We start from the raw sequence: 27645 nt of genomic DNA on the forward strand, positions 1-27645 counted from the left end.
TGAATGTAACGTATTGCACTTTCTTCTCAGGAGTGTTCTAACATAGGCTTAACCTAGTTCCTAACGCAATTCAATTTATTTTTGAACAATGGAAAACAGATATAAGAGCTATTCTACTTTTTGAATTGAAATGAAAGAAAAGATTGAAAAAAAATCTGATCATTTTGATAAATTATTAGGAATAAGGACTTAATTGACAACATAACTTCGACAAATTACGCGTGTAAAAATAGGTTATCAGCTAACACAAAACAAATACATAACTGATTTATTAAAGACTTATGTGGAAAACAAGTGTTTTATTCATATCAATCAACCACATTTGTCAAACGTGAAAACCTTACCAAAGTTTTATTCTTTATACGATTCCGGAAAACACAAGTATTCCATTTATAAATTCAAAAGAATTATATCCATTAGTTGCTAAAGATAAGGTGATTGACACGAAACTCTGGTAAAAAAGTCAAGTAGTATTAATAATTACTACAGAACAGGGAGGTATGTATCAAGATCACAAGGACCGTATTTGAAATTAATGTCTGAATATTCTCCTTAGGTATACCCGGAGGGTATTCGTTAATTGGCAACGAATAAACACATCCTCTTTAAAAATGTATAAAAGGATGCCTTTGTTCTGTCGACTGCTATTTCTTACACACGACAATGGACAATTTCTCATTGATATCCCTGATTCTATTTGACATTGCAGCTGGTATCCCATTACACATGTTTTATCCATATGGCCTTTCAACTGGCGACACTCGGCTACCAAGGAATGACGATGGAAGCTCTAGCGAAATTAATATCAGCACAGCATTTCCTTTCTTCGGCCATCGTCACAGATCACTTTTTGTAAGTTATCTTAATGTAGACACAGATAATTATGTGTACGGATCACGCAAGCTTGGTAACATGTTATTCTGTGAGTAAAAATCTGAAATTTAACATTCAATAAAATAAAAAAATAAAAAAAAAATAGACGTATTCAAAATTATTGGTTCAGGTCACATTCAGTGATCCGACTTTGCTTTTGAACGGATATTAAGTATTTTACCCTAACATTGGACAACGAATCAAATGAATACATACCTCCTATATGCACCCACCATTGTTTTCTTAAAATGTCCTGTACCAAGTCAGAATAATGGCCATTGTTATATTATAGTTCGTTTCTGTGTGTGTTACATTTTAATGTTGTGTTTCTGTTGTGTCGTAGTTCTCCTCTTATATTTGATGTGTTTCCCTCAGTTTTAGTTTGTAACACGGATTTGTTTTTTTCTCAATCGATTTATGAATTTCGAACAGTGGTATACTACTGTTGCCATTATTTAGTACGTGTGTATGACAGATAAAAATATAAGCATTACCTAGATGGAGTCAATGTTCATTAAATGATTCATAGCGAAAATAAAATTAATTTCTTGTATGTGAATCAATGTTTTATGTTATTTTAGAAGTAGAGATTTTCTTTTTTATACTTAAATCCCGGGTTTTACAATTACAGGTGAACACAAATGGTCCTGCGTTTAATTTTGTCATGCTAAGTTTGAGTTTATCTTGGAGTTCTGTATTTTTGTTAGAACTTTTTTAGTTGTTGCTTTTTTTTAATATTCTTGTACGTGTCTATAAATAAACAAAATTCTTTCTTATTTTTAGAAATTTACCTGTGAAAATATAAACGTCAGAAAAAATACGTCACTTTTTGTGACGTTGATCTATTCATGTGACGCGCAGTTTTTATTTCTTTTGTGGTGTCCTGGTGTGCTGTCGTAAATTCATGGGAGGTGTCCGTTGTTATTCTGCGGCTTACTTTTTGTAATGTACCAATATCTTATTTATTTATTTATTTATTTGCTGAGTGTTCTTGCCTTTTTGTAACTGTATTTCTGTCACGTAGTGTTGTCATTTTAGCGGTATTTTTTTTAACATTGTCATATAAGCGGGAGGTTTGGCTATCCATAAAACCAGGTTCAACTTACCCTTTTTTTCTAAATGTCCTGTACCAAGTCAGGAATATGGCAGTTGTTATTAGACAGTCCGTTTCTTTGTATGTTTGCTTTTGTTGTAGTTCATAGTTTCTGTTGTTCTGTTGTTTTCCTCTTATAGTTGATGTGTTTCCATCGATTTTAGTTTGTTACCCGGATTTGTTTTTGTTTAATCGAATTATGACTATTGAACAGCGGTATACGACCCATTCCTTTATTTGGTGTAATATATTAAATAGTGAAAATCATGTTTTATGCATTATTATGAAATAAGAAGATGTGTTATGAATGCCAATGAGACAGTTTTTTTACCAGAAAACAAATAATAAACCATGATTCATTTCAATAAATGTTTTTAATCACATTGTGTATTTGCAAAAAATATTACCAAGGCAATCAAACACTTTGAAAGTATCCATTTATTGAAAACTATGACGCAAACTATTTGTATGTTATTTTAGCGATGTACATTCCAGTGTGTTTTGGTCACTAATGGAATACATTCATTCGTTATGTTTAATTACTACAAGATGCAATGGACAACTGGTCATTCAAATGGAGGAGACACCTCAACAGGGCTTGGAGGTACACCTGCTCAGGTAACGGTAGCGACCGCAAAAAAATATCGATTTTAAACCTCAAATTAGAAATTAAATAAGTAATAGCCTTACATGATAGGAGAATGTTTGCTTAAAGAAAATTAGTTTAGAAATAAATGAAAACAACTAGAAGTAGCATAAATAGAAATTCAACAATATCAAAAAATAAAAAAGAAATATCTAAAAATGAAGTTACAGTAAATGGGCTATGTTACATGCAGATTTTGGTAAAATTTTACATACAACTCTGGCTCGTTGAACTACAACTTAAAATAAAAAAAAATAATGCATTATCTCTTTTATTTTTTGAAATATTACTAATTGAAATTTTTCAAAATAGGTGAATATTTGTATAGAAAGCACACAAAATCGGCAAAAAACCTTCTTAAATTTGTCTTAAAATCATCAAATCTCTAATTTCTAATACATAGATTTTTCTTAAATAACTATATTTTGTTGATACATAAATTTCCGTTTTAATAATGCAAAATAATGATAGGGTCATCACATTGCAGGCTGTAAAACGTTAATTTTTGACGTTTTTCACTACCAACTAGGTAACAGATTGATTATTAGACAAAAAACGAAGTCGGTGACTATATGATTATTTTATATCATTAAAACGGAGAAATTTATGTATCAATAACATATGTTTGTAAAAAAAATCTATGTATTAAAAATCAGAGATTTTATAATTTTAAGACAAATCTAAGAAGGTGTTTCGCCGATTTTACGTGGTTTCTATACACATATTCATCTGTTTTGAAAAAATTCAATCGGTAATATTTCAGATAATAAAAGAGAAAAATGCATTATATTTTCAATTTTCAATTATAGTTTATGCAAAAGTTTAGCAAAATCTATGACATAACCCATTTACTGTTCCTTGAACTTAAGTGATAATTTTACAAACCTAAATGATTGTTGAAAAATATCTTCAAAAAAATAGACACATGCTTATTTATAGAACTCATCTAAGTCACTAAGCTTATAGTTTAGTATTCTCAAAGCGCGTTTCGTCTCCATAAGACTTTTCAGTTGAACTTGAATAAAACAGTTGGAAGGTCATATCAATTAGAGTGTTAAGGTGAATTGAGCCAATAAATTAAAATAAGTTTTACCAAATCTGGCTAAGAGAGGCAACAGATACCAAAGGGACATTCAAACTCATAAGTCGAAAATAAACTAACAACGCCATGGCTAAAAAAGAAAAAGACAAACTGACAAACAACAGTACAAAAACACAACATAGAAAACTAAAGACTGAGCAACACGAACCCCACTAAAAACTGGGGGAGATCTCAGGTGCTCCGGAAGGGTAAGCAGATCCTGCTCCAGATGTGGCATCCGTCGTGTTGGTAATAGAAAGAAACGATGTGGTATGATTGTCAATGAGTCAACTCACCGGAAGAGACCAAATGACATAAAAGTTAACAACTAAAGGTCACTGTACTCAGGTTATTTTTGCCTGGGAAAAAGAAAAGGGCCATCTATGTCTTGGTTAAAAAAAAAACTTAACATTATGAATGATTCTTAAGTTTTATAAACAGTTAATTTACGGAAAATGACAGTCATACGGTTGTAAATACTCATTGGAGATACTCATACGTAAGACTTGCGTTTTGCTTACACAAGACATAACACACTTCATATATATCAAGGTGAGAGGCTAAGTTGAAAAAAAGAAGATAGCAAAAACATAAAAAAAACGAAATGCACAAAATGTTGTGTTTGAATTACATTTGTATTCGGGAGAGAATTTGAAGTTTAATGGCAAAAACCCAACTGTCAAGCAATGATTGAATAATTGCTAAGCGTGAGACGTTGCCATGGCTATAAAACAAGATTTAACCAACCGTTTTTTTTTCTACGGAAATTGCTTGTATTAAGTCAGGAATATGACAGTTGCTTTTTATTTGTTCTGTTGGCTACGGATGAGCTTTAAAAGGAGCAAGACCGGATCCTTATACAGGATAAGAATCTCCTGCTATGTTTGCTCTTCCCGTCATGTGAATCTTAATTAATCTCATCATAGATGCCAGGCTTAAAGAATTTGTTGCCAAACGCTCGTATCGTCTTCAAAAGATCAATCAATAACGCTCGAATAAAAATAGTTAAAAAGGCAGAAGTTGAAGAACATTAAGGACCTAAAATTCCGAAGGGTTTTGCCAAATACAGCTAATGTAATCTATTCCTAGGGTAGAACATCCTTAGTATTTCGAACGGTTCAAAATTTTGTTCACAATTAATTTATAATTATGATCATAATAATTAAACTAGTTCACACTTAGATAGACCAGAAAAATACAAAGCAGTAAAAATATTAAAAAAACTCATGAATAGTCCTACGATGTTTAAACTTTGGCTTAGGGTTGCACAATTATCAAGTAAAGTTTTAGTTTTTCGCAGTGAAACGCATTAAAGAACTCCAGGTCAAGTTTACGTTCTAATTTGATCTGTTTATTGTCACATTTTTACTGAGTATGGGTTTTATGCCAAGTGAAGTATACATAGATGGAGACTCTTGTCTTGTAGAGCCGTTGTAGGTAATTCAATTCCCTCATCTTTTGTTTTTATCTGGCTATTTATTCATGAACGTTTTAATACACCTGTTGCCTTCAATTAATCTGTATAGTACTGATTTACAAAAAAAGTTAAATAACAAAAATACCGAACTCCAAGGAAAATTCAAAACGGAAAGTCCCTTATCAAATTGCAAAATTAAAAGCTCAAACACACCAAACGAATGGAAAACAAATGTCATATTCTGACTTTGTACAGGCATTTCTTTATGTAAAATGGTGAATTAAACCTGGTTTTAAAGCTAGCTAAATCTCTTACTTGTATGTCAGTCTCATACAATTTCATTATATTGACAACATATGTGATCAAAACAAACAGACATAATAGGTAAAAATGTCAAAAATAGGGATACAGCAGTCAATAGATGATCAGAAAGCTGGAAACATAAATTTTTTTATGATATTTCAATTTTTTCAAAATTCATTAAACGTTCAATTGATAAGAAAGTTAACAGATAATTATAAATAAAAAATGCACATTTTTTGTCGAGAATTTTCTGTATTCTTTTGACATTTTAAAGAACTTATACACCAATGAATGTCTATTCAAATAAATAGTTCTAAAACCACTATAACGTTTGATTCATGCCAGCAGAACGGTACTTGGATCCTGTTATGTTATTTCATTAAAGACTATTCTAATGTTTCATAGGTAGGTTTTGATGCTGGTGATGGGGAACATTATTATGCTGTAAATGGATCTAGAACCTCTGACATTATAAACATTCCTCAGAAATCTAATATTGGAGTTGCAGGGAAATTTATATTTCGTGTTGATTTGTCTTCAGTAGAACAGGCTACAAGTAAGTTTTAAAGAAATTATAGAGCTGTCAGAAGAATCGATTGCATTTTCCTTTATTAGCATATTGGATATGAACATATTTTGCATTTATTCTACATTACCAGGCAAATATTCAAATAATTTAATTTTTGCAATGACGAATTCAAATATTACAATTTGTCCATTGAAAGTCTTGTCTTAATGTTGAACGCATCCCCTGAACTTGAGATAAAGGATACAACAGATACATTTAGGTCTGCCTCATACCTTAAATCACGTCTAGAGAAATTTACAATAAGGATCAGTTGAAAAAAAAACAAATTTACGACAAAAGAGACGATTTCAGCTTTCCAATTGTCAACTTTCCATTTATATGTGGCATGATATCAGCAGCACCTGCATATAGAGAATTTATCTCCCAATTGAAACGATATCCAATGGCTGGTATATCCTATCATGATTTCTTTGATAGAGGGTTGTTGCCGACAAGGAAGCTATTTAACTAAGAGTTCCAAGTGGTGAAGATGAACTCATCTTTACGGACGCCATCGTAAGTTGGTTGGCCGTTATGGAATATCTGTTTCAAAGATGACGACGGATATGTTCCAATTGTCGTAACCACAATCAGGAACTCTTTTCTCCGAATTATAATTAACACAGGGTTTGTACTTCATTGAGCAGCACAATGGATGCTAAATGTACGATCAGGTTTTGTTTACCCTTCTGGAGCACCTGATATCACCCTCCATTTTTGGTGGTGTTCGTGTTGCTAATTTTTCTATGTTGTGTTTTGTGTTCTGTTGTTTGTCTTTTTGTCTTTTTCTTTTTTTTTCTTGGTGTTGTCAGTTTATTTTCGTCTTTCGTTTCTCTTGTCTAGGACTTCTACTTTAATACAAAGTTTAAATTAGTAATTAGTTTGGTGTAAACAATTTCATATGTTTTTAAGTACTTTTGTTAGTATGTTAGTATTTGTTCTTTTTTAAGGTGATAAAATAACCCTTATACTTCATCTTTGTCAACTAAAAAAATCAAAAATAGGTCGTGTGTATGTCATTCTTAATCGATTCAACAACAAAGATTACAAAACGTAGACCAAGGACACTTAGAAAGGAAACAAACTAACAGTTAGATTTTAGAAGCGATCATGATATATTTATTATCATTTTTCATATCAATCTATAAAAATGCTATTTTTTTCAAAGTGGTGAATGAATGTGATAACCAGATATGCCAAAACGAAGGAACTTGAGAAGATTTAGATGGCTTATTGAGATGGCGTTGTAACTGTATACCTGGATATACTGGTGTACATTGTGAAACAGGTATACATTAACAAATTAAGGTGAAGTTGAGTGTGCAACGTATTTGACCTAATGTTTGCAACTACATCGGGCACAGTTATCGCAAATAAAAAAAATGGATACACAGCGCTAAAGCATAATTGCATTTTCATTTCGAAAATTTCTATTCTAAAATAATATTGAACCGAAAGTCATAACGTAAGTAGAAGTTTGACTTCAAAAACGATTTAGAAGAATTACTGGTTCATTCCAAGTTATGCATTGTAAGATACATATATGCAATTGTACTACCATTTTTGAAATACAGATGATTTTAGCTTTTTTAAATTGGTTTTGTTAGAAGTACGTTGTAAGTAAAGCGACCATTGAAATTTCCTACATTACTGAATTGATGAAACCTGGAATAAATATGCGAATGTATCTACTGCATTTGATTGCTTTTAATGTCAGAAAAAACAACAGAATCCTCACGAAAAGGAATATATTGCATAACTTTTCAATTAGAAGCATGCCACATTTACATCCATGAAATTGGTTGGCCGTTATGAAATTTCTGTGTCATAGATGACCACGAATATGTTCATATTGTCAACGCAAAACAACCCTCCTCTTTTATTGGGTTGTAACATTAAAGAATGATGCTTTTCATCGCATTTGCTCTTGACATGGGCAACACGGGGGTGTTTTTGTTAGGGTTCGTGTTACTAAGTTTTATGGTTTGTAGAGTGTTGGTTTTTGGTTTCGTAGTTAGAAGATACGTAGCGTACGTGATCAGATTTTTTTCCCGAATTTTGAAGGTCAGAGCTGCGGTTTTCATCATCTTAGGAAGTAGATGCTACTGGTTTCAATAGCCTTTGGTTAGCAATATCCATAAGTATTGCAACCAATCTGTACTTTGTATAAAAAATCTAAAAAATGTTGGGCCTCTTGAAATAGTCAATTGAGGTTATATAACATGATGGAAAAAAGTTTAGTTCGAATGTAGTGAATTCCTGAGGTTTTGAATAGAGAAAAAAAAATCCAAATATAAACGCGGTGTGATCATCATGTGGAGTGATTAATGGTCGTGACTCCTATTTCGTCAAACAGGGTTGTCAAAAATTTTTGATTTGTAATATCAATACACATGGGACTAGAACAATACCTACATTTTTAATTTTGTTGTTGCATCCGTAATAGATTGGCTGTTCCAAATTCTCGAATCATAAACTCGTTACTTTGTAATTTATAAATATGGGATCTTTTGTTGAATGATAGATTTTGTCTAAAATCCGCCTTTCATAGAAACAGTGGAATGATCAGCTTGATGAAGGTGTTAATAGAGAAATTTATTGTAATCCAGATCATTAATATTAGATAGATGATCATTCATTCTTTCGTTAATTATTTGTCGTGTTTCGCTGACATAGATCAGTTCCCGAAGAGTACACTATATAAGGAAAAGCAAAACAATTCAGATCCTCATGACTACGTGTATTTTAACATTTGATGATCAAGATACTTTGAAAATAAGAATCAGTAATAAATATACTATAAATTTTACAGTTTTTACAATCATATTAGAATATGAAACAATGAAACAAGTTGTCGTTGAAATCTAATATAACTGAAAGTTGAACAGAACCGCGCCGCATGTCTTTAAACTTGTCTGAATTTTTGTAGTACAAAGAAGAGATGTAAAGACTAAACAAAGGATATTTCCATAACAACTTTTAAGATGATCCTAGGTAGACTGTTGATTCGGAGTCATTAAAACATCCGATATGTTTTAAGGTTGAGACAAATATCACTTATTCATACGAAATGTGCGCCAGACGGACGGAATGAAACGCCTGAAATACATAAAGTGTTCCGCTGTACTTTTGATTTCAGAAATTGATGAATGTGCAAGTATGCCCTGTCATCATAATGGGAACTGTTCGGATTTGTTGAATACGTACAGATGTCATTGTAGGGAAGGATTTACTGGAAACAGTTGTCAGATAGGTTTGTAATACATTAACGGTACAAACTTAAACTGAACCAGATGCGCATATCTGCAATTGATGTCTATGGTCATTTTTTTTATTCTTGTCTTTCATATTTGCTTATCAGCTTTGTCTATAGAGTGTCTATATGCTTTTTTGTTTTTCTTTGTTGGAATAGTTGTTTGTTTTTATATTGATTAGGATTATAACACAATGTTGACTGCTGTACCCCAATTTTTGACATTTGTACCTATTATGTCTGTATGTTTTGCTCACACGATTGTTGTCAATATAATGGAATTCTGTGTGACTGTCATACAAGTAAGGGTTTAGCTAGCTATAAAACCAGGTTTAATCCACCATTTTCTACATAAGGAAATGCCTGTACCAAGTCAGGAATATAACAGTTGTTTTCCATTCGTTTGATGTGTATTAGCTTTTGATTTTGCCATTTGATGAAAAGTAACAATAATATCGAACTCCAATGGAAATTCAAAACGTTAAGTCCTTCATCAAAGTACATAAGCAAAAATTAAAGACAAGAATACACAAATGACTATAGCATTATAACACAATGGCGGTATGTTTAAATATCGAGCCACGACAAAAGGATATTGCCAAAAATGGACTAAACGGTAAAGGTTAAAAATATACAAAGAAAAATTAAAGGAACACTATAACAACGTAATTAAGATGATAAACAACGTCAATGCCTAGAATCTACTTCAAGACCATCGTGTATTATTTGTGTATTTTTTGGAAAAAGTCCGAGACGTTCTTTGACATAACCCTGGTTCATCAACTTTCTGTTCAGACACAAGTGACGTTTTATAAAGTCTGAGGAGCAGCTTCAAGCTCTTGAAAACTGAATGAGTTGGGAAATGTATATCCAACATGCAGGTGAATTTGGTATTTTGCTGCTATGGTTGGAGAAATTTAATATTTCAAAATTAAAATCGTCTCGTTTGTCATAGTTTCTGGTACTGAGATTACCGCTTATGTCATATTCGAGGTATCAGTCTAAAAATGAGACGAATATCTTAAATAAGTTGTTTCTTTAATTTATAGTTCTGGAGGATATATTAATGGAACTCAATAAGGACTTTCCGTTTTGAACTTTCCTTGGAATTCGGTATTTTTGTTATTTTACTTTTTCAAAAATATTCGGGACTAATAACTGTTTAAATTCCAAACTTAATAGAACAAATAAAGACCTTTGTCAACCAAAGAGGTCCATGGATAGGCAAAAGCTGGACAAGGATTCAGAGCTATGCTCGATGGAGATAATTCCGCAATTTCAAATGCTTTCCAAAATTGTGTAACATCAAATTTTAATAAAACAATATCCGTATTTTAATGTCATAATCTAGGTTCTAGCTACTGGACTTGTGATACAATGCTACATTGCAAATGGTCTTTTCCATTGATTTTTATAGTTTGTTCTTATATTGTGCTGTAACACCACTGTCCAAGGCTAGGGGAGGGTTGAGCGCTCATACACATGTTTAACCCCGCCACATTCTGTATGTGCCTGTTTCAAGTCAAGAGCCTGTAGTTCAGTAGTTGTCGTTAGTTTATGTCTGTCATACTTGTTTTTCGTAAATTATTTTGTTATAAATTAGGCCGTTAGTTTTCTCAATTGAATTGTTTCATATTTTTCATGTCGGGGCGTTTTATAGCCAACTATACGGTATGGGTTTTTCTCATTGTTGAAGGCCGTACGATTGCCTATATTTGCTTACATCCACTTCATTAGAACTTTGGTGGATAGTTATCATACCACATCTCCTTAGTTTTATATTAATTTTTTATTCATACAGATGAATAATCACATAATTTGTGTTATTTCAAGTAGGACATACATTCTTTGGTTCATTGAGTGCCCTACTTATAAGTATTGATCATTCGTCCGTTTTATTGAAATTAATGGTGTTATTTTCATTGAATAATGTGTTTTATTGAAGATTTTTAAAGAATCAAAAGCGGTTTTTATATTTTTTCATTCTAGATATTGATGAGTGTGTGAGTAATCCATGTATGCATGGAGCAACGTGTAGAGATAAGGCTAATTCTTATATGTGCGACTGTCAACCTGGATATATAGGTGATATCTGTGAAATAGGTAATAGTTATCATTTGAAGTAATCTTAATTGGTTACATGTAAAACGCAACTACAAGTGAGCGTAAAATGTTCCTTTACATAACACGCACTAAGCAATATCGTTTGAAAAGAATACTTTATGTTTAATTTTTCACAGTGTTTTGTGTGTACGCTCTCCGTTCGATCAATGAAGCTTTGCCTTTTTATCCGCTGTAGTTTATAATAAATATAATGTTTAAGCATTTTGCTCTTTGTTGATTACAGTTTCAAGGCATCATGGTAGTAATTTGCAAACACAAAGAGACTTTTTTTCATTGTATATGATTTTGCTGTGATAAGACATCAGACTTCAAAAACTTAATATCATTGTTAAAAAATATTGTGTTCAACCTTGGTAAACGCAGATGCCCGGACAGGTGAGTAGTTTAGTAAGTTGAGTTTTCAAGCGTAGTTGATATTAAGAAATCACTCCAAAATGGAATATGTATATCTTTACTTAACCTTAAGATATTATCCAACTCATAGACCATCGATCTTGTACATTCCGTTACCCTAAAATCTACCCAAATATCTGATCGAAAAACGTTCAAGGCTTTGAAGAACCATTAATAGAAAAGACAGTTACCGGTAGAAACACAACAAACCATGAACAATAAGAATAAAATAGAACAAAATAATAAAATGTTACTGTTGGAAAGACGAACTTCTAAAAAAATCTTTAATTATAATTTCAGACATTAATGAATGTCAGAGCAATCCATGTTACAACAATGCTTCATGTATTGATAACACACCTGGATGGGACTGTGCCTGTTTACCAGGGTATACCGGAAACAGATGTCAGATAGGTAAGTAACAACTCGATTAAGAAAACAATATATACAATGTTTTCAACGAGAAAATAACATTTTCATAGTATTCACACACATATGAAAAGATTTTCTGATGGGCATCTTTGAAAAAAAAACAGCAAAAAATAAAATTACCTCGATTTCTCATATATCAAAGGGATCAATTTAACATCTTAAAAACATGAAGGTTTTTCTTTTTGTCTTTGAAAAGGTTCTATATAAATTCTGCTTTATTTGAGTACAAATACAAGTCGGCAATTAGTGGAGCACAATTAGTACCGATTGGTATGCTAACTTGCAGCTGACATATCATTCTATAAAACTCAACAAATATGTTATCGATTGAAAATTCAAGCATTTTGATGATTTCATCTTCGTTGAATATGTTGTTGTAATCTGCACGGTTCTCCGCAAACTAAGATGCTTCTTGACCTTAAACAAGGAATTTGAATCTACGTTTCCAAGTTTTGTGGAAAAAATTCTGTTTAATGAGATGATGTAGTCGATCTTGCAATTGAGCATGTGGAATAGTATTGTGAAGCGTAGATTTTTATATTACTGCTAAATTATAAAGATTGAGATTAAAGATTAAGGGTAGATTTTGAAAACATTTCAAGAATTAATATCTTGTTAACAACGGTGGTTGAATATACCTCATCTGGATACTTCTGAAGACCATCTTTTACTGTGGAAAGAACGATGGTAAAAAAATTAGAAAGATGTCTAGTCGCATATCTTGACGACTCGGCTATATATTGTTCTTAATAAAGATTTAAGTGAGTTAAGATCACCAGTACAAAGATGGGAGATTTTCATCATCATTGTTTATGTTAATAACAATCGAGAGAAGGACGGATTTGTGATTTTCTAAAAAAAATTCTTTCGTGAATTAATGATGTTCATGTGTATGTCGAATTTCCAGTATGTTGTCAATTCCAAATTCTTTAGTAATACATTCAAAACAATGGTTTTAGTATATAAAATGATATTGTTCAAGGCTTTGTCTGCTGCAGCAACAACACATTTGCCGTGAGGGAGGTTAAAACATTCACAATCTCGTGCTTCTTTGAAAGGGCAGAAAACTGTAAGCTCATTGTACATCGTAGATTTTGAATACGCTTCTGAATAAATGAACGACCAACTTTTATCCATTCAGATAAAGTGCCAAGTTTTGGTTCATCTGGCTCGCATTTACCCGTCATTAACTTGAAGTTTCTTCCAGTTGATAAGCTGTAGATATTTAGTGCATTTGGTTGACTGTTTACTATGCCAATGTCATCATTTATAACATTATCAGCCGGACTATATTTTTATGTGGATAATATACAAGAGTAATGATGAGGTTTATGTTTTACATTCTTGAGTGGTTACGGTCCAATTCAACCTCTTGTTGATGAAAATCTTAGAAGCAATAGGTTAGGTGTAGCTATATGAAATGACAGGTGCAGACTTAAATTTAAAGTAAGAATTTTGATGGAAAATATTGCTTATACTGATGGCATTCAGGTCCGTACATGAAAAAGTACCTTTTGCATAATATTTGGAAGTAGTTGTTACTGGTTTGAATATCTTATGGTTAACAATACCCAAATAATTATTGAACCAATCTGTAGTTGGCAAATTTGTATTAACAACGGAAATGTTTTGGCCTCTCGAAATAGAGAGAATTTATATTAGATTATTTATGGAAAAGAGTTTAATTCGAATATAGTGAATTTTTAAAGGTTGATAAACAGAGATTAACACACCATCTATAGACACGGTGTGAACAGCAAGTGGTGTATATGTTCGATGACCCTGACTCATTTTGCGTCGAAAAGTGGTGTAAAAAGAATTTTGATTTGTTGATATCACAACACCTGGGACTAGACAAAGTACCTACACCATCAATTTTGTCGTTGCATCTGTGAGGGATAGCTGTTCATCAATTCCGAATCCCAAAATCTTCTCAATGTAAGCAATTTGGTGTTCTCAATATGGGATCAAATATTGAATAATACATTTTTCTCTAAAATTCTGACTTTTGTAGAAATAATGGAATTGTCAGTCTTTTGAAAGTGTTTATAGAGAAATTTATAGTTCATCAACATTAGTCCGGTGATTATTCATTCTTTCGTTAAATCGTTGTCGTATTTCATCGACATTGATCAATCTATAAAGAGTACACCTGATACCATACACAGTATGGTATTAGAAGCAGTAAATTACAGACTGATCCTAATGACTACGTGTATTGTAAACTAATATAAAATAAGCAAATAGTTAGAACTTTTAAGGTGTTGTAGAACATTATTTCAAGTTGACATAGTTTTTACTAAGATAAAGTCCCAATAGCCTAATCTTTTTTTTCTAAATCTTTTTGAATGTCATTTCTCCAGATTCATTGTGCTACAATTTTCTGAATAATTAAAAACGGGAAATCCTTTATCAAATGGCAAAATTTAAAGCTCAACACATCAATCGAACGGAAAACAATATTCCTGCCTTGGTACAGGCATTTCATTATGTAAAAAATGGTGTATTAAACCTGGTTTTATAAACCTATAACTTGTTTGACAGTCGCATAGAATTTTATTATATTGACACATTGTGTGAGCAAAATAAACGGACATAAAAGACTTCATGGGTAAAAATGTCAAAAATTGGGGTTCAGCAGTCAGCAATCTTAATCGCTTTAAAAACAAACAACTATTTCAACAAAGAAAAACAAAATGACATATAGACACTCTATAGACAAAGCACATCAGCAAAAATGTAAGACAAGAATACAAAACATGACCATAGCAAAATAACACAGTGGCATTCAAGACCATCATGTATTATTTGTGAAGTTGATACCGAATATTTATCAACAAGGCCGTGGTATCTTCCGATCAACTTATTTTAGAAAAAGAACAAGACGTTTTTTGACATTATCCTGGTTCATCAACTTTCTGCACAGGGACCGGTGACGTTTTATAAAGTCTGAATAGCAGCTGCAAGCTCTTGAACACCGAATGAGTTGGGAAATGTATATCCCATATGCAGGTGGAGTTGGTACATTGCTTCTAAGGTGGGGGATGGGATTTAATATTAAAAAATTAAACTCGTCTCGTTTGTCATAGATTCTGGTACTGCGATGACCGCTTATGTCAAATTCAAGGTATATATCTAAAAATGAGGCGTATATCTTAAATAAGCTATTTTATCTTTCTTTAAAGCTAGCTGTGAACCATATTCTATTTTTTTTATTAAATGGTACAATTTTTTATTAAACAAACAGCGTCCTCCGAAAAAAGTGGCTGCTATCATCATTGGAATTTAAAACGGACTGTCATCTTTTGAGAATCACGAAAAGCCGTGAAAATGAACGTTTGAGTCTGATACAGTTTTTTGGTTTTTAGACATATCATTAAAATTGGCTGCTGGAAAAAAGTGGCTATTATCTTGATAGGCTGCTAAAATTGCCGGCTTTCCTGTTAGCGAAATTCTTATTTAAATTGTTCCAAATACTCCCCACGGTAGTTCTTCCCAAAATGTAAACCCCACTAAATCTGGCTATTTGGAGTATTATTTTCATTATTGTACCTAATGTCTTTAAGGCATATTTTTTTGGCATCAATGACAACTCCGTTTTTTCTAAATTGATTTTTTTTCGTATGTGCAATCAGACGGAAAACCTTATTCAAATCACAATCGTTGATAGAGTTTATACGTTAAAGCTGAATATGCTGTTTCAATAGTCAAAGCATCATGTCCTTTTCTAAAGTTCGAAAATATAGATATCAATTTGAAAATTTAGTTGACATAAATTAAATAAGTTCATTCAACTTTCATTTTGATAACATACTTCGAGCGCCAGTGATGAGTCTTATGTACACGAAACGCGCGTCTAGCGAACAAAATTATAAGACTGGTATCGATAATAATATAATTCACATGAACTTTGTTGGATTTTCATTTGTTAACACCCTTCATCTAAAATCTATAGAAATATAAAAAAAAAAAAACGGAAATGATCAGAACGACCGAAAGCACTTCATTTACCTTTTAAACATTTTGTATTAATCAAAAATCAACTACCACTCGTTAGTATTTTACAAGAAAAAAGTATAATCATGTTTTCTTTGTTGTAGGATATTTAAAAGCTTTTTGTTTCGCTTTTTAAGTCGTCATATTGAAAGTATTTAAAGAAAAGCGTTTCGAACGCACGAAATTAATGTTATTTTCATTGTTTATCGTGTTTTATCAAAACTTTGAAAAGAATCGTAAGAAGTTTTTACATTTCTATTCTAGATATTAATGAGTGTGTGAGTAATCCATGTATGCACGGATCAACATGCAGAGATAAAGCTAATTATTATGTGTGCGACTGTCAGCCAGGCTACATAGGTGATAACTGTCAATTAGGTAATAGCTATCATTGTGAAGCAATATGAATTTGAATACATGTAAATTACAACCAGAGGTAACCTTGCAATATTCTTTGGCAAAACGCTCGAAGCAATTTTGCAGTTGAAAGAACACATGATGTTCAGTTTTGCCTAGTGTTCACTATGAACTACTTGACATACGATAAAAGTATTTGTCAATATTTATCCACTGTAGTATATTAATTGCACAAGCAAGCTCATACAATGGAATAGTCGACGACAAAAAAATATTCAACACCAGGAAAATATTCCTATAGTATTTTGACATCATGCACAAAATAGTTTTGACGTTAAAAGATGTTACGATGTGTCTCAACTTAAAAGGAAATTATTCTTCAATAAGATTTTTACTCCTTTTTCTCCTTGCTGATTTAAGGTTTATGTCTTATGATAGTAATCATCAGCCCCCATAAGACTTTTATATGTGCAGGAGATGCGATTGGGATGCTGAAGTGCGAACGGGATACTGATGTGCGATAACCATTTCGGTAGCGGTGATATGTTATGTGTATGGTTGAAATTAAGAATCGTTAAAATAATTTTTATCCCACAATAACCTTGTTTAACATAAATTTAGATATAATATGATTATCGTATACTGATTGAATAGTATCTGTGAGAACCCTGCTAATATCATAGTTCCAGCTTTACCCTTTGTAATGTACATGTTCTGTAAAGACATTCGCAACTTTTAAAATACAAGAATATATTTCATGTATGTCCTTAGTTACAATTTCATTCTAAATGAGAGATGATCGGCCGCTTAAATTTTGCTGCATGTGGAAATAGATATGCGTTTACTGCTCTACGCTAATCGTAAAAAGATAATACGGAGAGTCTATCTTTGGACTTGAAAAATTAAACACTCTATCGTGCGCAAAAAAACCCGATAGATTTCGAAAGCAAAAGGAACCGATAAAGTAGACTAAATGTTCCCTCTCTATCAAATACTCTCCTTTTCCTGAAGTATTAAAAGTTAATTAACCCTTATTAAATTCTTTCCATTTAGAATATGCATGAAATAAATGCAACTGGCATTTGATCATAAGACATCTATCAATCTATTGATCTTTTTGTTACATATTTATGAGAGTTGTGTTTTCAATGTCGCTTTGTCTTGTGTTTGAGATGGTGATTCTTGATAGGACGATAATATAATGGCTATTAAAGGATATATTTCGTGTCCCTACCATATATTTAATGTTTTCTGTAATTGCAGTAAATTAAGGTAACAGAAGTATACCGCTGTTCAATAGTCATAAATCGATTAAGCGAAAACAAATCCTGGTCACAAACCAAAACCGAGGGAAACACATCAACTATAAGAGGAAAACAACAGAACAACAGAAACACTGAACTGTAAAATCCATCTACGATGATTTTTCTTATTCTTTGCTCTCGTTCAAAGTACCCGAAAAAATTGTTGTTTATTTATTTTTTTTCAGAATAAAATTTGCATTTCAAACAATAAAAAATAGACAAAAGAGACCAATATCGATATTCAAACCCATAAGTCGAAACAAACTGAAAAGTCGTCGTGGGTATCAACAAGATCGAATCGCAATTCCACCATTGCTTCAACGTTACCAAAACGAATTGTAGCGTCAAATCATTGCATGTCATCGCGAACATCGCGGTTCGGAGTACCATCGCTGTTCAGAGTCCTACACATGTAAGTGCATATTGCTGTAGTTTGACACTACTCTTTAGTAAATTTCGTTATTGCTGTACTACATTTTGTTCAACCTTGGGTTAACTCAGGTGCTCCGGAGAAATAAGCAGTTCCTGCCCTATATCAAACACACGCCACATCACTCCTAATGACGATTGGCTATCCAGCGTATCTGATGATAAGGAATCACGCAAAAATATATATATATCTCGTATCTTACCTTTAGACCTTATCCAACTAATAAACCATCGGTCATATCAATTGGAATACCCTAAATTCGAACAGACGTCAAAATATTTAATTAGAAAAAATTTCCAGGTTTTCAAGAACCAATTTAAACAAGACCGTTACCAGTAGAAACACCACAGACAACAGAAAGGAAAACAAATAAAACAATTTATGGCAACTGTTGGAAAGACGAACATCTAAAGAATCTCAAATTATAATTTCAGACATTAATGAATGTCAGAGCAATCCATGTTACAACAATGCTTCATGTATTGATAAAACGCCTGGATGGGACTGTGCCTGTTTACCAGGGTATACCGGAAACAGATGTCAGACAGATTAGTATCAATTAGAATAAAATTGTCCACTAACAAATAAAAAGTTTTGGTATGACTGCCAATGAGATAACCCTCCCCAACAGACCAAATGACACAGAAATTAACAAATATTGGTCACCGTACGACCTTCAACAATGAGCAAATCCCATACCGCTTAGTTAGCCATAAAAGGCCCCGAAATAACAAATGTAAAACAATTCAAACGAGAAAACTAAGGCCTGATTTATGTACAAAATAATGAACGAAAAAAGAATTTGATATGAAGTAACAAACGACAACCACTGAATTACAGGCTCCTGACTTGGGACAGGCACATACAGAATGTGGCGTAGTAAAACATGTTTGCGGGCGCCCAACCCTCCCCCTAACATGGGACAGTGGTGTCACAGTACAGTTATAGTTGAAAAGGGCTCAACACATCAGATAGATACAAAGCACAAACACAAATAACAAAAACACGGATAGGACGTGGCAGGGTACTTAAACATCCTCACAACAAAAAGACACTAAGTACAGATCTGAGAGTACTCTCAGTTACTGACAGCTAGTTCAAGACAATTACAACTAAAGAAAAAAAAATCCTGCATCTAAGACTAAAATATCAATCAGTATACATCCAACATCCAATGGATTTAGTATCAAGACGTCATTAACAGTCAGAGAAAAACGTAATATTGTGCAATGCCAAGATACAGGAATCGACAGATTGTAGAGCCATGAATATGCATATGTATATGAAAATAATATTTAGTTTGATTTTAATTTGCTGATAACAAAATCAATATCAATACCAATTACAAACCTGTTCGTGCATTTTTCATTGTTATTCAGCGCAAAATAATTATCTAAGATACCAGAGACGATCTCATTTCATAATGAATCTCTTTTGTTTACTTATTGTACCTCGAACTTATTAACCCGGTGTAGGTTTTTAAGTTGAGGTTCAATTTACTAAAAGTTAATTTGGCATGACTAATTAGACACACCCTCTTTGAATTAGGGGGTCCAAGATAGGATCGAAAAAAAAACAGCCAGCGAAAGTGCTTTTGGTTGATTATCTCCGACCAATAATCAGACGATATTTGAGTGGAAATACAAACCTGTCCGAAACCGGGAAATGTTGGCTGCAATAGGAATTTATGTACAAATACGTCCATATCTCATTTACTTATAGTGGCCGTTATTGATTGTAAATACATGTCGATTTGTTTTTGGTATTTTTTGGTAAAGTGGTGAGAAAAAAGGGGGGGAAAGAGGGTTAATAGCTCAACTGACGATTTTGATCATGGTTCAACTTTATTCTAGGACGGCATACGTTTTACCTCTAGCCAACGCTCTATCTTATTAAAGTGTCACTCTAAAATTGTTATCATTTGCTTCAGGTCGATCCACTTTGCATCTCGTCGTGAATATGCATGCCATATGTGCCACTGGACATTAGGGAGCAATCAATTAATCAGCTTCATTTAGTGATGTCCCCGTTCTCAGCGGAAAGCGCTATATGTGGTCCTACCAAATCTCGTTTTTTTTCAACTTTGGAATCATGGATAGAAATGTTATTATCAAACAGATAGATGTTAATTAATATCCTTGAGTGTTTGATTAATTATCGGTTTGTTGAAAATAAAATGAGCCAACTTAGTGCGGTAGTTTCTTATTAAAAACTTCATTTTCAACATTTAGAAAATGAAATAAAATCTTATAAAAGTATACTTACATAAACATTATATATTCAATACTTATTTGTTTAAAAAGATCGTGATTGCAACTTTTCCTACAATTTTAATCTATAACATGTATATGTCAAACATACGTGTTGTTTTTAACATGTATTTTAACGGATCCGACTAAAATGACAACCTTTGTCAATCCACACCATAATCCTAGGTAGAATTACCATCAAGATCTTACGCAGTATTGGAGAAGAGGAACTAAGTTGAAAAACTTGTGTCTAATCCATTTGTTTTGTACAATAAAATATTTTTAAACTAGTATTGAAGATATTCGAAATTCAAGAAATGGCATAATATTAATGTTTTCTCTTTTTATTTTCAAAATTGAGAGTAAAATTTGCTAAACTAAACATATTTAACCCCGCCGCATTTTTGCGCCTGTCCCAAGTCAGGAGCCTCTGGCCTTTGTTAGTCTTGTATGTTTTTTTTTTTAATTTTAGTTCATTTATATGTTTCGGAGTTTAGTGTGACTGCCATTTTTTCACTGAACTAGTACACCTTTTTGTTTAGGGCTAGCTGAAGCCCGCGTGATTTTCTCGGTGTTTTGAAGACCCATTGGTGGCCTTGGGCTGTTTTCTGCTCTTTGGTTTTTTTTTTATCTACAGAATTCCCGTTCAATTTTAAAACAAAAACTCTTATTTTTTAAAATTTGTAAAACGTAAAATACACACTACATTGTACATCAAGACATAATGGATAATTATTATATATAATAAGCTCAAAACCGCCCATGACTAAAAAATACGGAGTTAATTCAATATTATTTACCGTCAAAGATATCCCAACAGGCACAAGTGTTTGGTTAAAAAATATCACCTGCCCTTTTTAAATTTCGATCGGTGGCAATTAAAGAAGGAGTAATATAAACCAGTAGAAGAAAAACACTTCACTGTTTAGTAACGGTAAAATAAATGATGATAATGGATAACGTCCAGCGGCAAATTAAACGCATATTCAGGACGAAAACATGTAAATGTAATATGAATATTAACCCTGCTTTGTACAAGACCGACACGCTGAGCCGGATTTTTAACGTGTAAGTTCACAAGCTAAGAGTTCACAGGAAGAAAAGTCACCCTTCCAGGACACATTACAACTCCGAGCCGACCAGTCCGTGCTCTTTCTCTTTAATGCCGCGTGTTAAGCGTTGAAACAGCAAATACCAATTTTAACATCTTTGTTTGACCCGGTCGGGATTCGCACCAACGACCTTCCGCTCTCGAGGCTAAACACTCCTACGAGACCAACAACGAGAGCGGAAGTATATAATATCATAACAAAAACTCAAGTACAATAAATAATACATTTTCAAAGAACTATAACAGTTACTAAAGCGAGCTAAAAAAGAGGGACGAAAGATACCAGAGGGACAGTCAAACTCATAGATCGAAAACAAACTGACAACGTCATGGCCAAAAATAAAAAGACAAACAGACAAATAATAGTACAGATGACACAACATAGAAAACTAAAGACTAAGCAACACGAACCCCACCAAAAACTGGGGGTGATCTCAGGTGCTCCGGAAGGGTAAGCAGATCCTGCTCCACATGTGGCACCCGTCGAGTTGCTTATGTTATTACAAATCCGGTAAATAGTCTAATTCGGTAAGTCACATTCGTGAAAAGGGAAGGGTATTGTAGTTACGACATAAGGAACATATCCGATATCATCTGTAAAAGTATCTTACCTAAAATAGATGCCTTAAATGATATTGGAAACTACACTTAAATACTGATGGCCGACTTCAGAGTAGATTTCATGGATCAACGCTCTCTGCAAATTAAAAACCTCGTCAAAAGCCAATAATTGTTAATTATAATATACGATTATGTCAGGCGATTATAAAACTAAGAAGTGTAAAAGTTTTTTTCAAGGTGTTTATGCTTCATTTAGACTTGAAAAGGGAATGGTGGACGACTAAAAAAAAGTGATTGTTTCATATAATACATTGTATTTCAATTTATGAAAGATAATCAACCTTGTGAAAATATCTCATCTATACACGTTTTGATCGAGCCCCTCAAGCCTACATAACTTGATGCTAAAGATGTTACATTTAGGCTATTTAATATGATTTTTTTTTCATTGAAGTATTTAATTGGACTGAACAGACAACACTAATTATTTTGCATTTGCATGTAACGTAGTGTAGGAAAATTACAGAATCAAAACCAAAATGAATATTTACTTGAATACTGTGCATGTTCAATGAAAAAAAATCATATTAAATAGCCTAAATGTAACATCTTTAGCATCAGGGTCTGTTCGATTAGAAGTTTTGAAACAAGCTACTAGTATTTAAATAACTAATTGTTGGAAGAGTTTACTTGCTGTTTTCATATGGTCTGGTCTTTACGAATCTATTTTATGATTACTGACAGATTAAAAACATCAAATATATATATAACAAGAAGTTTTTGTATAGAACATTCATTGGTCAATTACAAATGAGGTCTATATAGGGTTTTGATTTACTCATTTATAAATTGAAATTTAAAAATATAAATCTACCCCTTAATTTTATAAAACTACCCTACAATCGGTCCGTTTCCAATGCAATTTGGTAACTGTTACTTGTATATATCAGTCTTGAGTACTGCTTAACTATCATTTAAGTTGAATATATTTAGACTCGTCCAATTCAGGGGATATAGGCTTCTGCAAGTGTTTTTTTACTTACTTTTCTTATGTTTTTTATGGTTTGTAAGTCAGTAAAAGTTCAGTGATTAATGTTATATATTGACATTAAAAGACCTTCTCACAAAAAGGGCTGTTCAAATCCCCTCGCCCTTCGGGTTCGGGGATCTCAACATTCCTTTTTATTTGAAGGTCTTTTAATGTCAATATTAACTTATCATTGAACTTTTACTATTACTAAAAACAATATTCAAAGATCTAGTTACAGTGTAGAATTGGTACCCTTTTAGAATAAGTTTATTTAAGGGATCGATAAGTTTACCCGGATCGTTTCTAGATTACTGGGCTCAACATCTCCGTAAAAATTAGGATGTGCTATCCCGTTTGAAATAAGTTTTCTACAGGTACAACTAAACTTCAAAACCAAATCTTTATATATATAGAAGAATTTATTAAAGGTCTCAAGTAATTTGTGGTGGTAACGAAATGCAAATTAGACTGGTCTTTACTGAGTTTTCTAAAATGAACAGATTTTCAAACGGCCATCTTCCTAAAATAACAATTAAGAATTAAATAACTCGATTGTTCATACATCGAAGGGATAGAAATATATTATGTCTCTTAGTATAAATTCTTATAAGCACGTTGATGTTCGTTTTTTTCTTTGTGAAGATTCTGTATGATTTCTGCATCATATGAATGCAAATAGAAGTCGTCCTAAAGTGATGCATAATTAGTAATTGAAATACCGAGTGTCTGCTGACATATCATTCCACCAAAACTCAACATATATTTTGCCGATCTAAAGTCTAGCATTTTAATGATTCCATCTTCAGTGTATTTGATTTCGGAATCAATGCGGTTCTTCACAAAGTCATAATTTTCATGACATAAAGCAAGGATTTTGTATCTCCGTTTTCCAATTTGTAGAAAAAGCTTCTTTGAGATGATGTAGTCGATCTTGTAATTTAGCATGGGGAATAGTAATGTGAAGCATAGAAAGATCTAAGGTTTCGATATAACTGCAAAATTTTGAACATTAAGATATAAGATACGGAGTAGATACTTAGAATTTTAAAAAATCCACATCTTGTTGACATCGTCGGTTAAAAATACCCTATTACACAACATTTCTGTGGGCCATTTTAGTGTGGTAAGAATTTTGGTAATAGCGCAAGAAAGATGTTCAGTCGATCATCATGACGACCCGACTATATACCTAATATATAAAGGTTTATAAACAGACGATAACAAACCATTATAGACACGGTGTGAGCAGTAGGTGGTGTAGTGTTCTATTACCGTGACTCCTTTTTCGTCGAACTAAGGTATAAATAATTTTAATTTGTTGATTTCACTACACCGGGGACTATACAAAATACCTTCACCATCAATGTTGTCCTTGCTTCCGTAAGGGAAAGCTGTTCCCAATTCTCGAATCCATAAATCGTCTTTGTGTAAGCGACTTGGTATTCTTTATGTTGGATCATTTGTTGAATGATATTTTCCTTACTGTCATAAATTGAATTGACAGGCTGCTAAAAGTGTTTGTAGAGAAACCGATTGTTCTCAGGGTCATTACAGTTAGACCGGTGATCATTCATTCTCTCGTTAAGTGTTTGCCGTTTTTCACTGAAACAGATCCGTCCACAAAGAGTACACTGAGTACCGTACACATATTAGACTCAGTACAATTCAGATTCTCAAGACTACGTGTATTTAAACATTTGGTGGTTAAGATACATTAAAAACAGTTATCAGCAATGAGTATACTATTTGTGTCTTTGACAACATCTGATATCTTTTAATTTTGAACAAACTATCACTTATCCTTTAAGAAATATTTTGTCCATTAATAATGTGCTGCGGACGCACGAAAAATATTATCCATAAAAAAATGTACTTTGGACGCACAAAATATGTTAAGTGTTAGGTTCATTTATTCTCCAGAGGCTATTAGCCTCAAGCTGTACTTTCTATTTCAGACATTAATGAATGTGCAAGTACGCCCTGTCATCATAATGGGAAATGTTTGGATTTGATAAATGCGTACAGATGCCATTGTAGGCAAGGATTTGCAGGAAAAAGCTGTCAGATAGGTTTGTTATACATTAACGGTTCAATTTTTACTCCACCAGATGCATATTCTAAAATAATGTCTCTTCAGTAATGATCGGGGCCAAGATATTTAAAAGTACATAATCCAATATAAACGTATTAGATTGCTGGAGCTGTTAAATAAAAAAGGACAAAAAAAAACCAATTGTGACAAGGAATCGCAGCTATGCATGATTGAGATAATTCTTTAATTTGGAATACTTTCCAAAATTGTATTACAGCAGATTTAATTAAACAATCATATTGCTATTTTCATGCCATGATGTGGATTCATTTATTTTTAAGGTAATACATTTTCTTGGATGCAGGAACAGGGTTAATATCGTGCATATTTGATTTCATTGTTTTGCAAAAGTCTGCATACAAGCATATAGAAAAATGTCTATTCGTTGAACTATAAATTTGTGTCCTTCTTATCCCCATGAATTCACCAAAATTGGTTTCAAAGGAGTGGTAATGCATCCACAGTAACAGAAGTGCAAGGTACTAGGCTTGTGATACAATGATACAATGATACATTGCAAATGATCTTTATGATTGATTCATGAAGATAAATAATCATATAAGTTTTAGTATTTCAAGTAGGTCATGCATTCAATGATCAAAGTCTGAAAATTAAACCCAACAGTGTTAGAATAACATGTTTATGCTGACAAATTTTTGTCCCTCAACGGGATTTGAACGCACACCTTTGATACACTACAGCACCAATCGCTTAGCCTCATGTTCAGTGCTCTAGACCACTAGACCACATCCGCTATATATATACATGAAATGCATAGAAAATCTACATAACAATGTTAAAGTAATCTGATTCTTTTATTTCCTCCCCAACCGGGGCTGGAACCTGTACTTTTACTTCTCATTACTACGGCAACACCGCCTTGCACGTCTTATCCCCTCCTTTAACTATTGCTGATGAAAAATCAGCTCTTGTTTCGGGAGGTGTTTCCGTCGCATAGGTATTAGAAAAGGACATGTCTGCCTATGTGAAGTGACAACTGTAAACTATACCTTGTCCATCGTATTTCTTATGATGAAGAAATATCCGGTGTTAGATATATATCTATAAACGCCTAAAAAGTGTACAAATATTGGTGTCGTTTTGTACACTTTGTAGGCGTTAATATAATTTATTTATTGTGTACATGTATCGTAATCGTAACGATCCATCGCCCTCGTAAGAAAGATCGTTGACTAATATCTAGACGTTATATATATATATATATATATATATATATATATATATATATATATATATATAAAAGAGGGACGAAAGATACCAGAGGGACAGTCAAACTCATAGATCGAAAAACAAACTGACAACGCCATGGCCAAAAATAAAAAGACAAACAGACAAATAATGGTGCAGATGACACAACATAGAAAACTAAAGACTAAGCAACACGAACCCCACCAAAAACTGGGGGTGATCTCAGGTGCTCCGGAAGGGTAAGCAGATCCTGCTCCACATGTGGCACCCATCTTGTTGGGTTAGAACTGCGTGTTGGGTTATAAACTGCGTGGAAATACATTCATAATGAACAGCACTGACCGATTTGAGCTTGTATAATACTTAAATTTCAAATTTGACGACGGTAAAGTAATTACAACAGAGGCTGCGTATTTACACATCCCATTGATCCCATTTGGGCCAAAGTTTTTAATTTTTTTATCCAAAATCTTTCCCGAGCGAGTCTATCCTCCCTAGAACAAGCAGTGTTGTGGTCTATGCTTGTAATGGTCAGTCGATTGAAATCTGCCTTAGTATGGCCTGGGGATCTCAAATGTCGACTGAGAGGAATGTCTGGCTTGCATACATAGTCGCTACGATGGTCGTTCATACGTTTGTGAAATGGCTGTTCTGACTCGCCAACATACTGTTTACCACATTTACACTGTAGAAGATACACAGCATTTGTAGTCTTATATAAAGATAAAGATGAAAATTGCAGTAAAATTGTATTCATATAAATTACAAAAAGTAATTTTCACAATGTTTCTTCAATAGTTCATTCAACCGTCGTTTTGATAAGATACTTCACAATAGTTTCACTGGATTCTCATATTTAATCTCCTTCCTTCCTTCTTTAAGTGTAAAGAAATATAAAACTATGTAATTATCATAACGATGGAAAGCAATACATTTACCTTTTAATTTCAATTTTAATTTTGTGTATTTTATGAGTCAAAAGTAAAATCATGTTTTCTTTGCTGTATTATGCTTAAAATCATTTTGTTTCGGTTTGAACATTCCTGGTGAAGTTAATGACAGAGAAGCACTTCGAAAACACGGAATTTATAGTTTTATTTTCATTTTGTATTGTGTTTTATTA

The 27645-nt window shown here is 32.8% G+C and overlaps 1 protein-coding gene across 1 annotated transcript in view; it reads left to right on the top strand.

The window, feature by feature from the left end:
• LOC127701785 (fibropellin-1-like) overlaps positions 1-27645 on the top strand; it is an 85949-nt gene that overhangs the window by 33917 nt on the left and 24387 nt on the right. Inside the window, exons 6-10 of the mRNA XM_052205750.1 lie at positions 710-852; positions 5819-5969; positions 9121-9234; positions 16444-16557; positions 25177-25290. Coding sequence (XP_052061710.1) covers positions 710-852; positions 5819-5969; positions 9121-9234; positions 16444-16557; positions 25177-25290 — 636 coding nt within the window. The remainder of the gene's footprint in view (positions 1-709; positions 853-5818; positions 5970-9120; positions 9235-16443; positions 16558-25176; positions 25291-27645) is intronic.

Source organism: Mytilus californianus, unplaced genomic scaffold, assembly GCF_021869535.1.
Source record: "Mytilus californianus isolate M0D057914Y unplaced genomic scaffold, xbMytCali1.0.p SCAF_5, whole genome shotgun sequence".
In the NCBI taxonomy this organism is placed as follows: domain Eukaryota; kingdom Metazoa; phylum Mollusca; class Bivalvia; order Mytilida; family Mytilidae; genus Mytilus; species Mytilus californianus.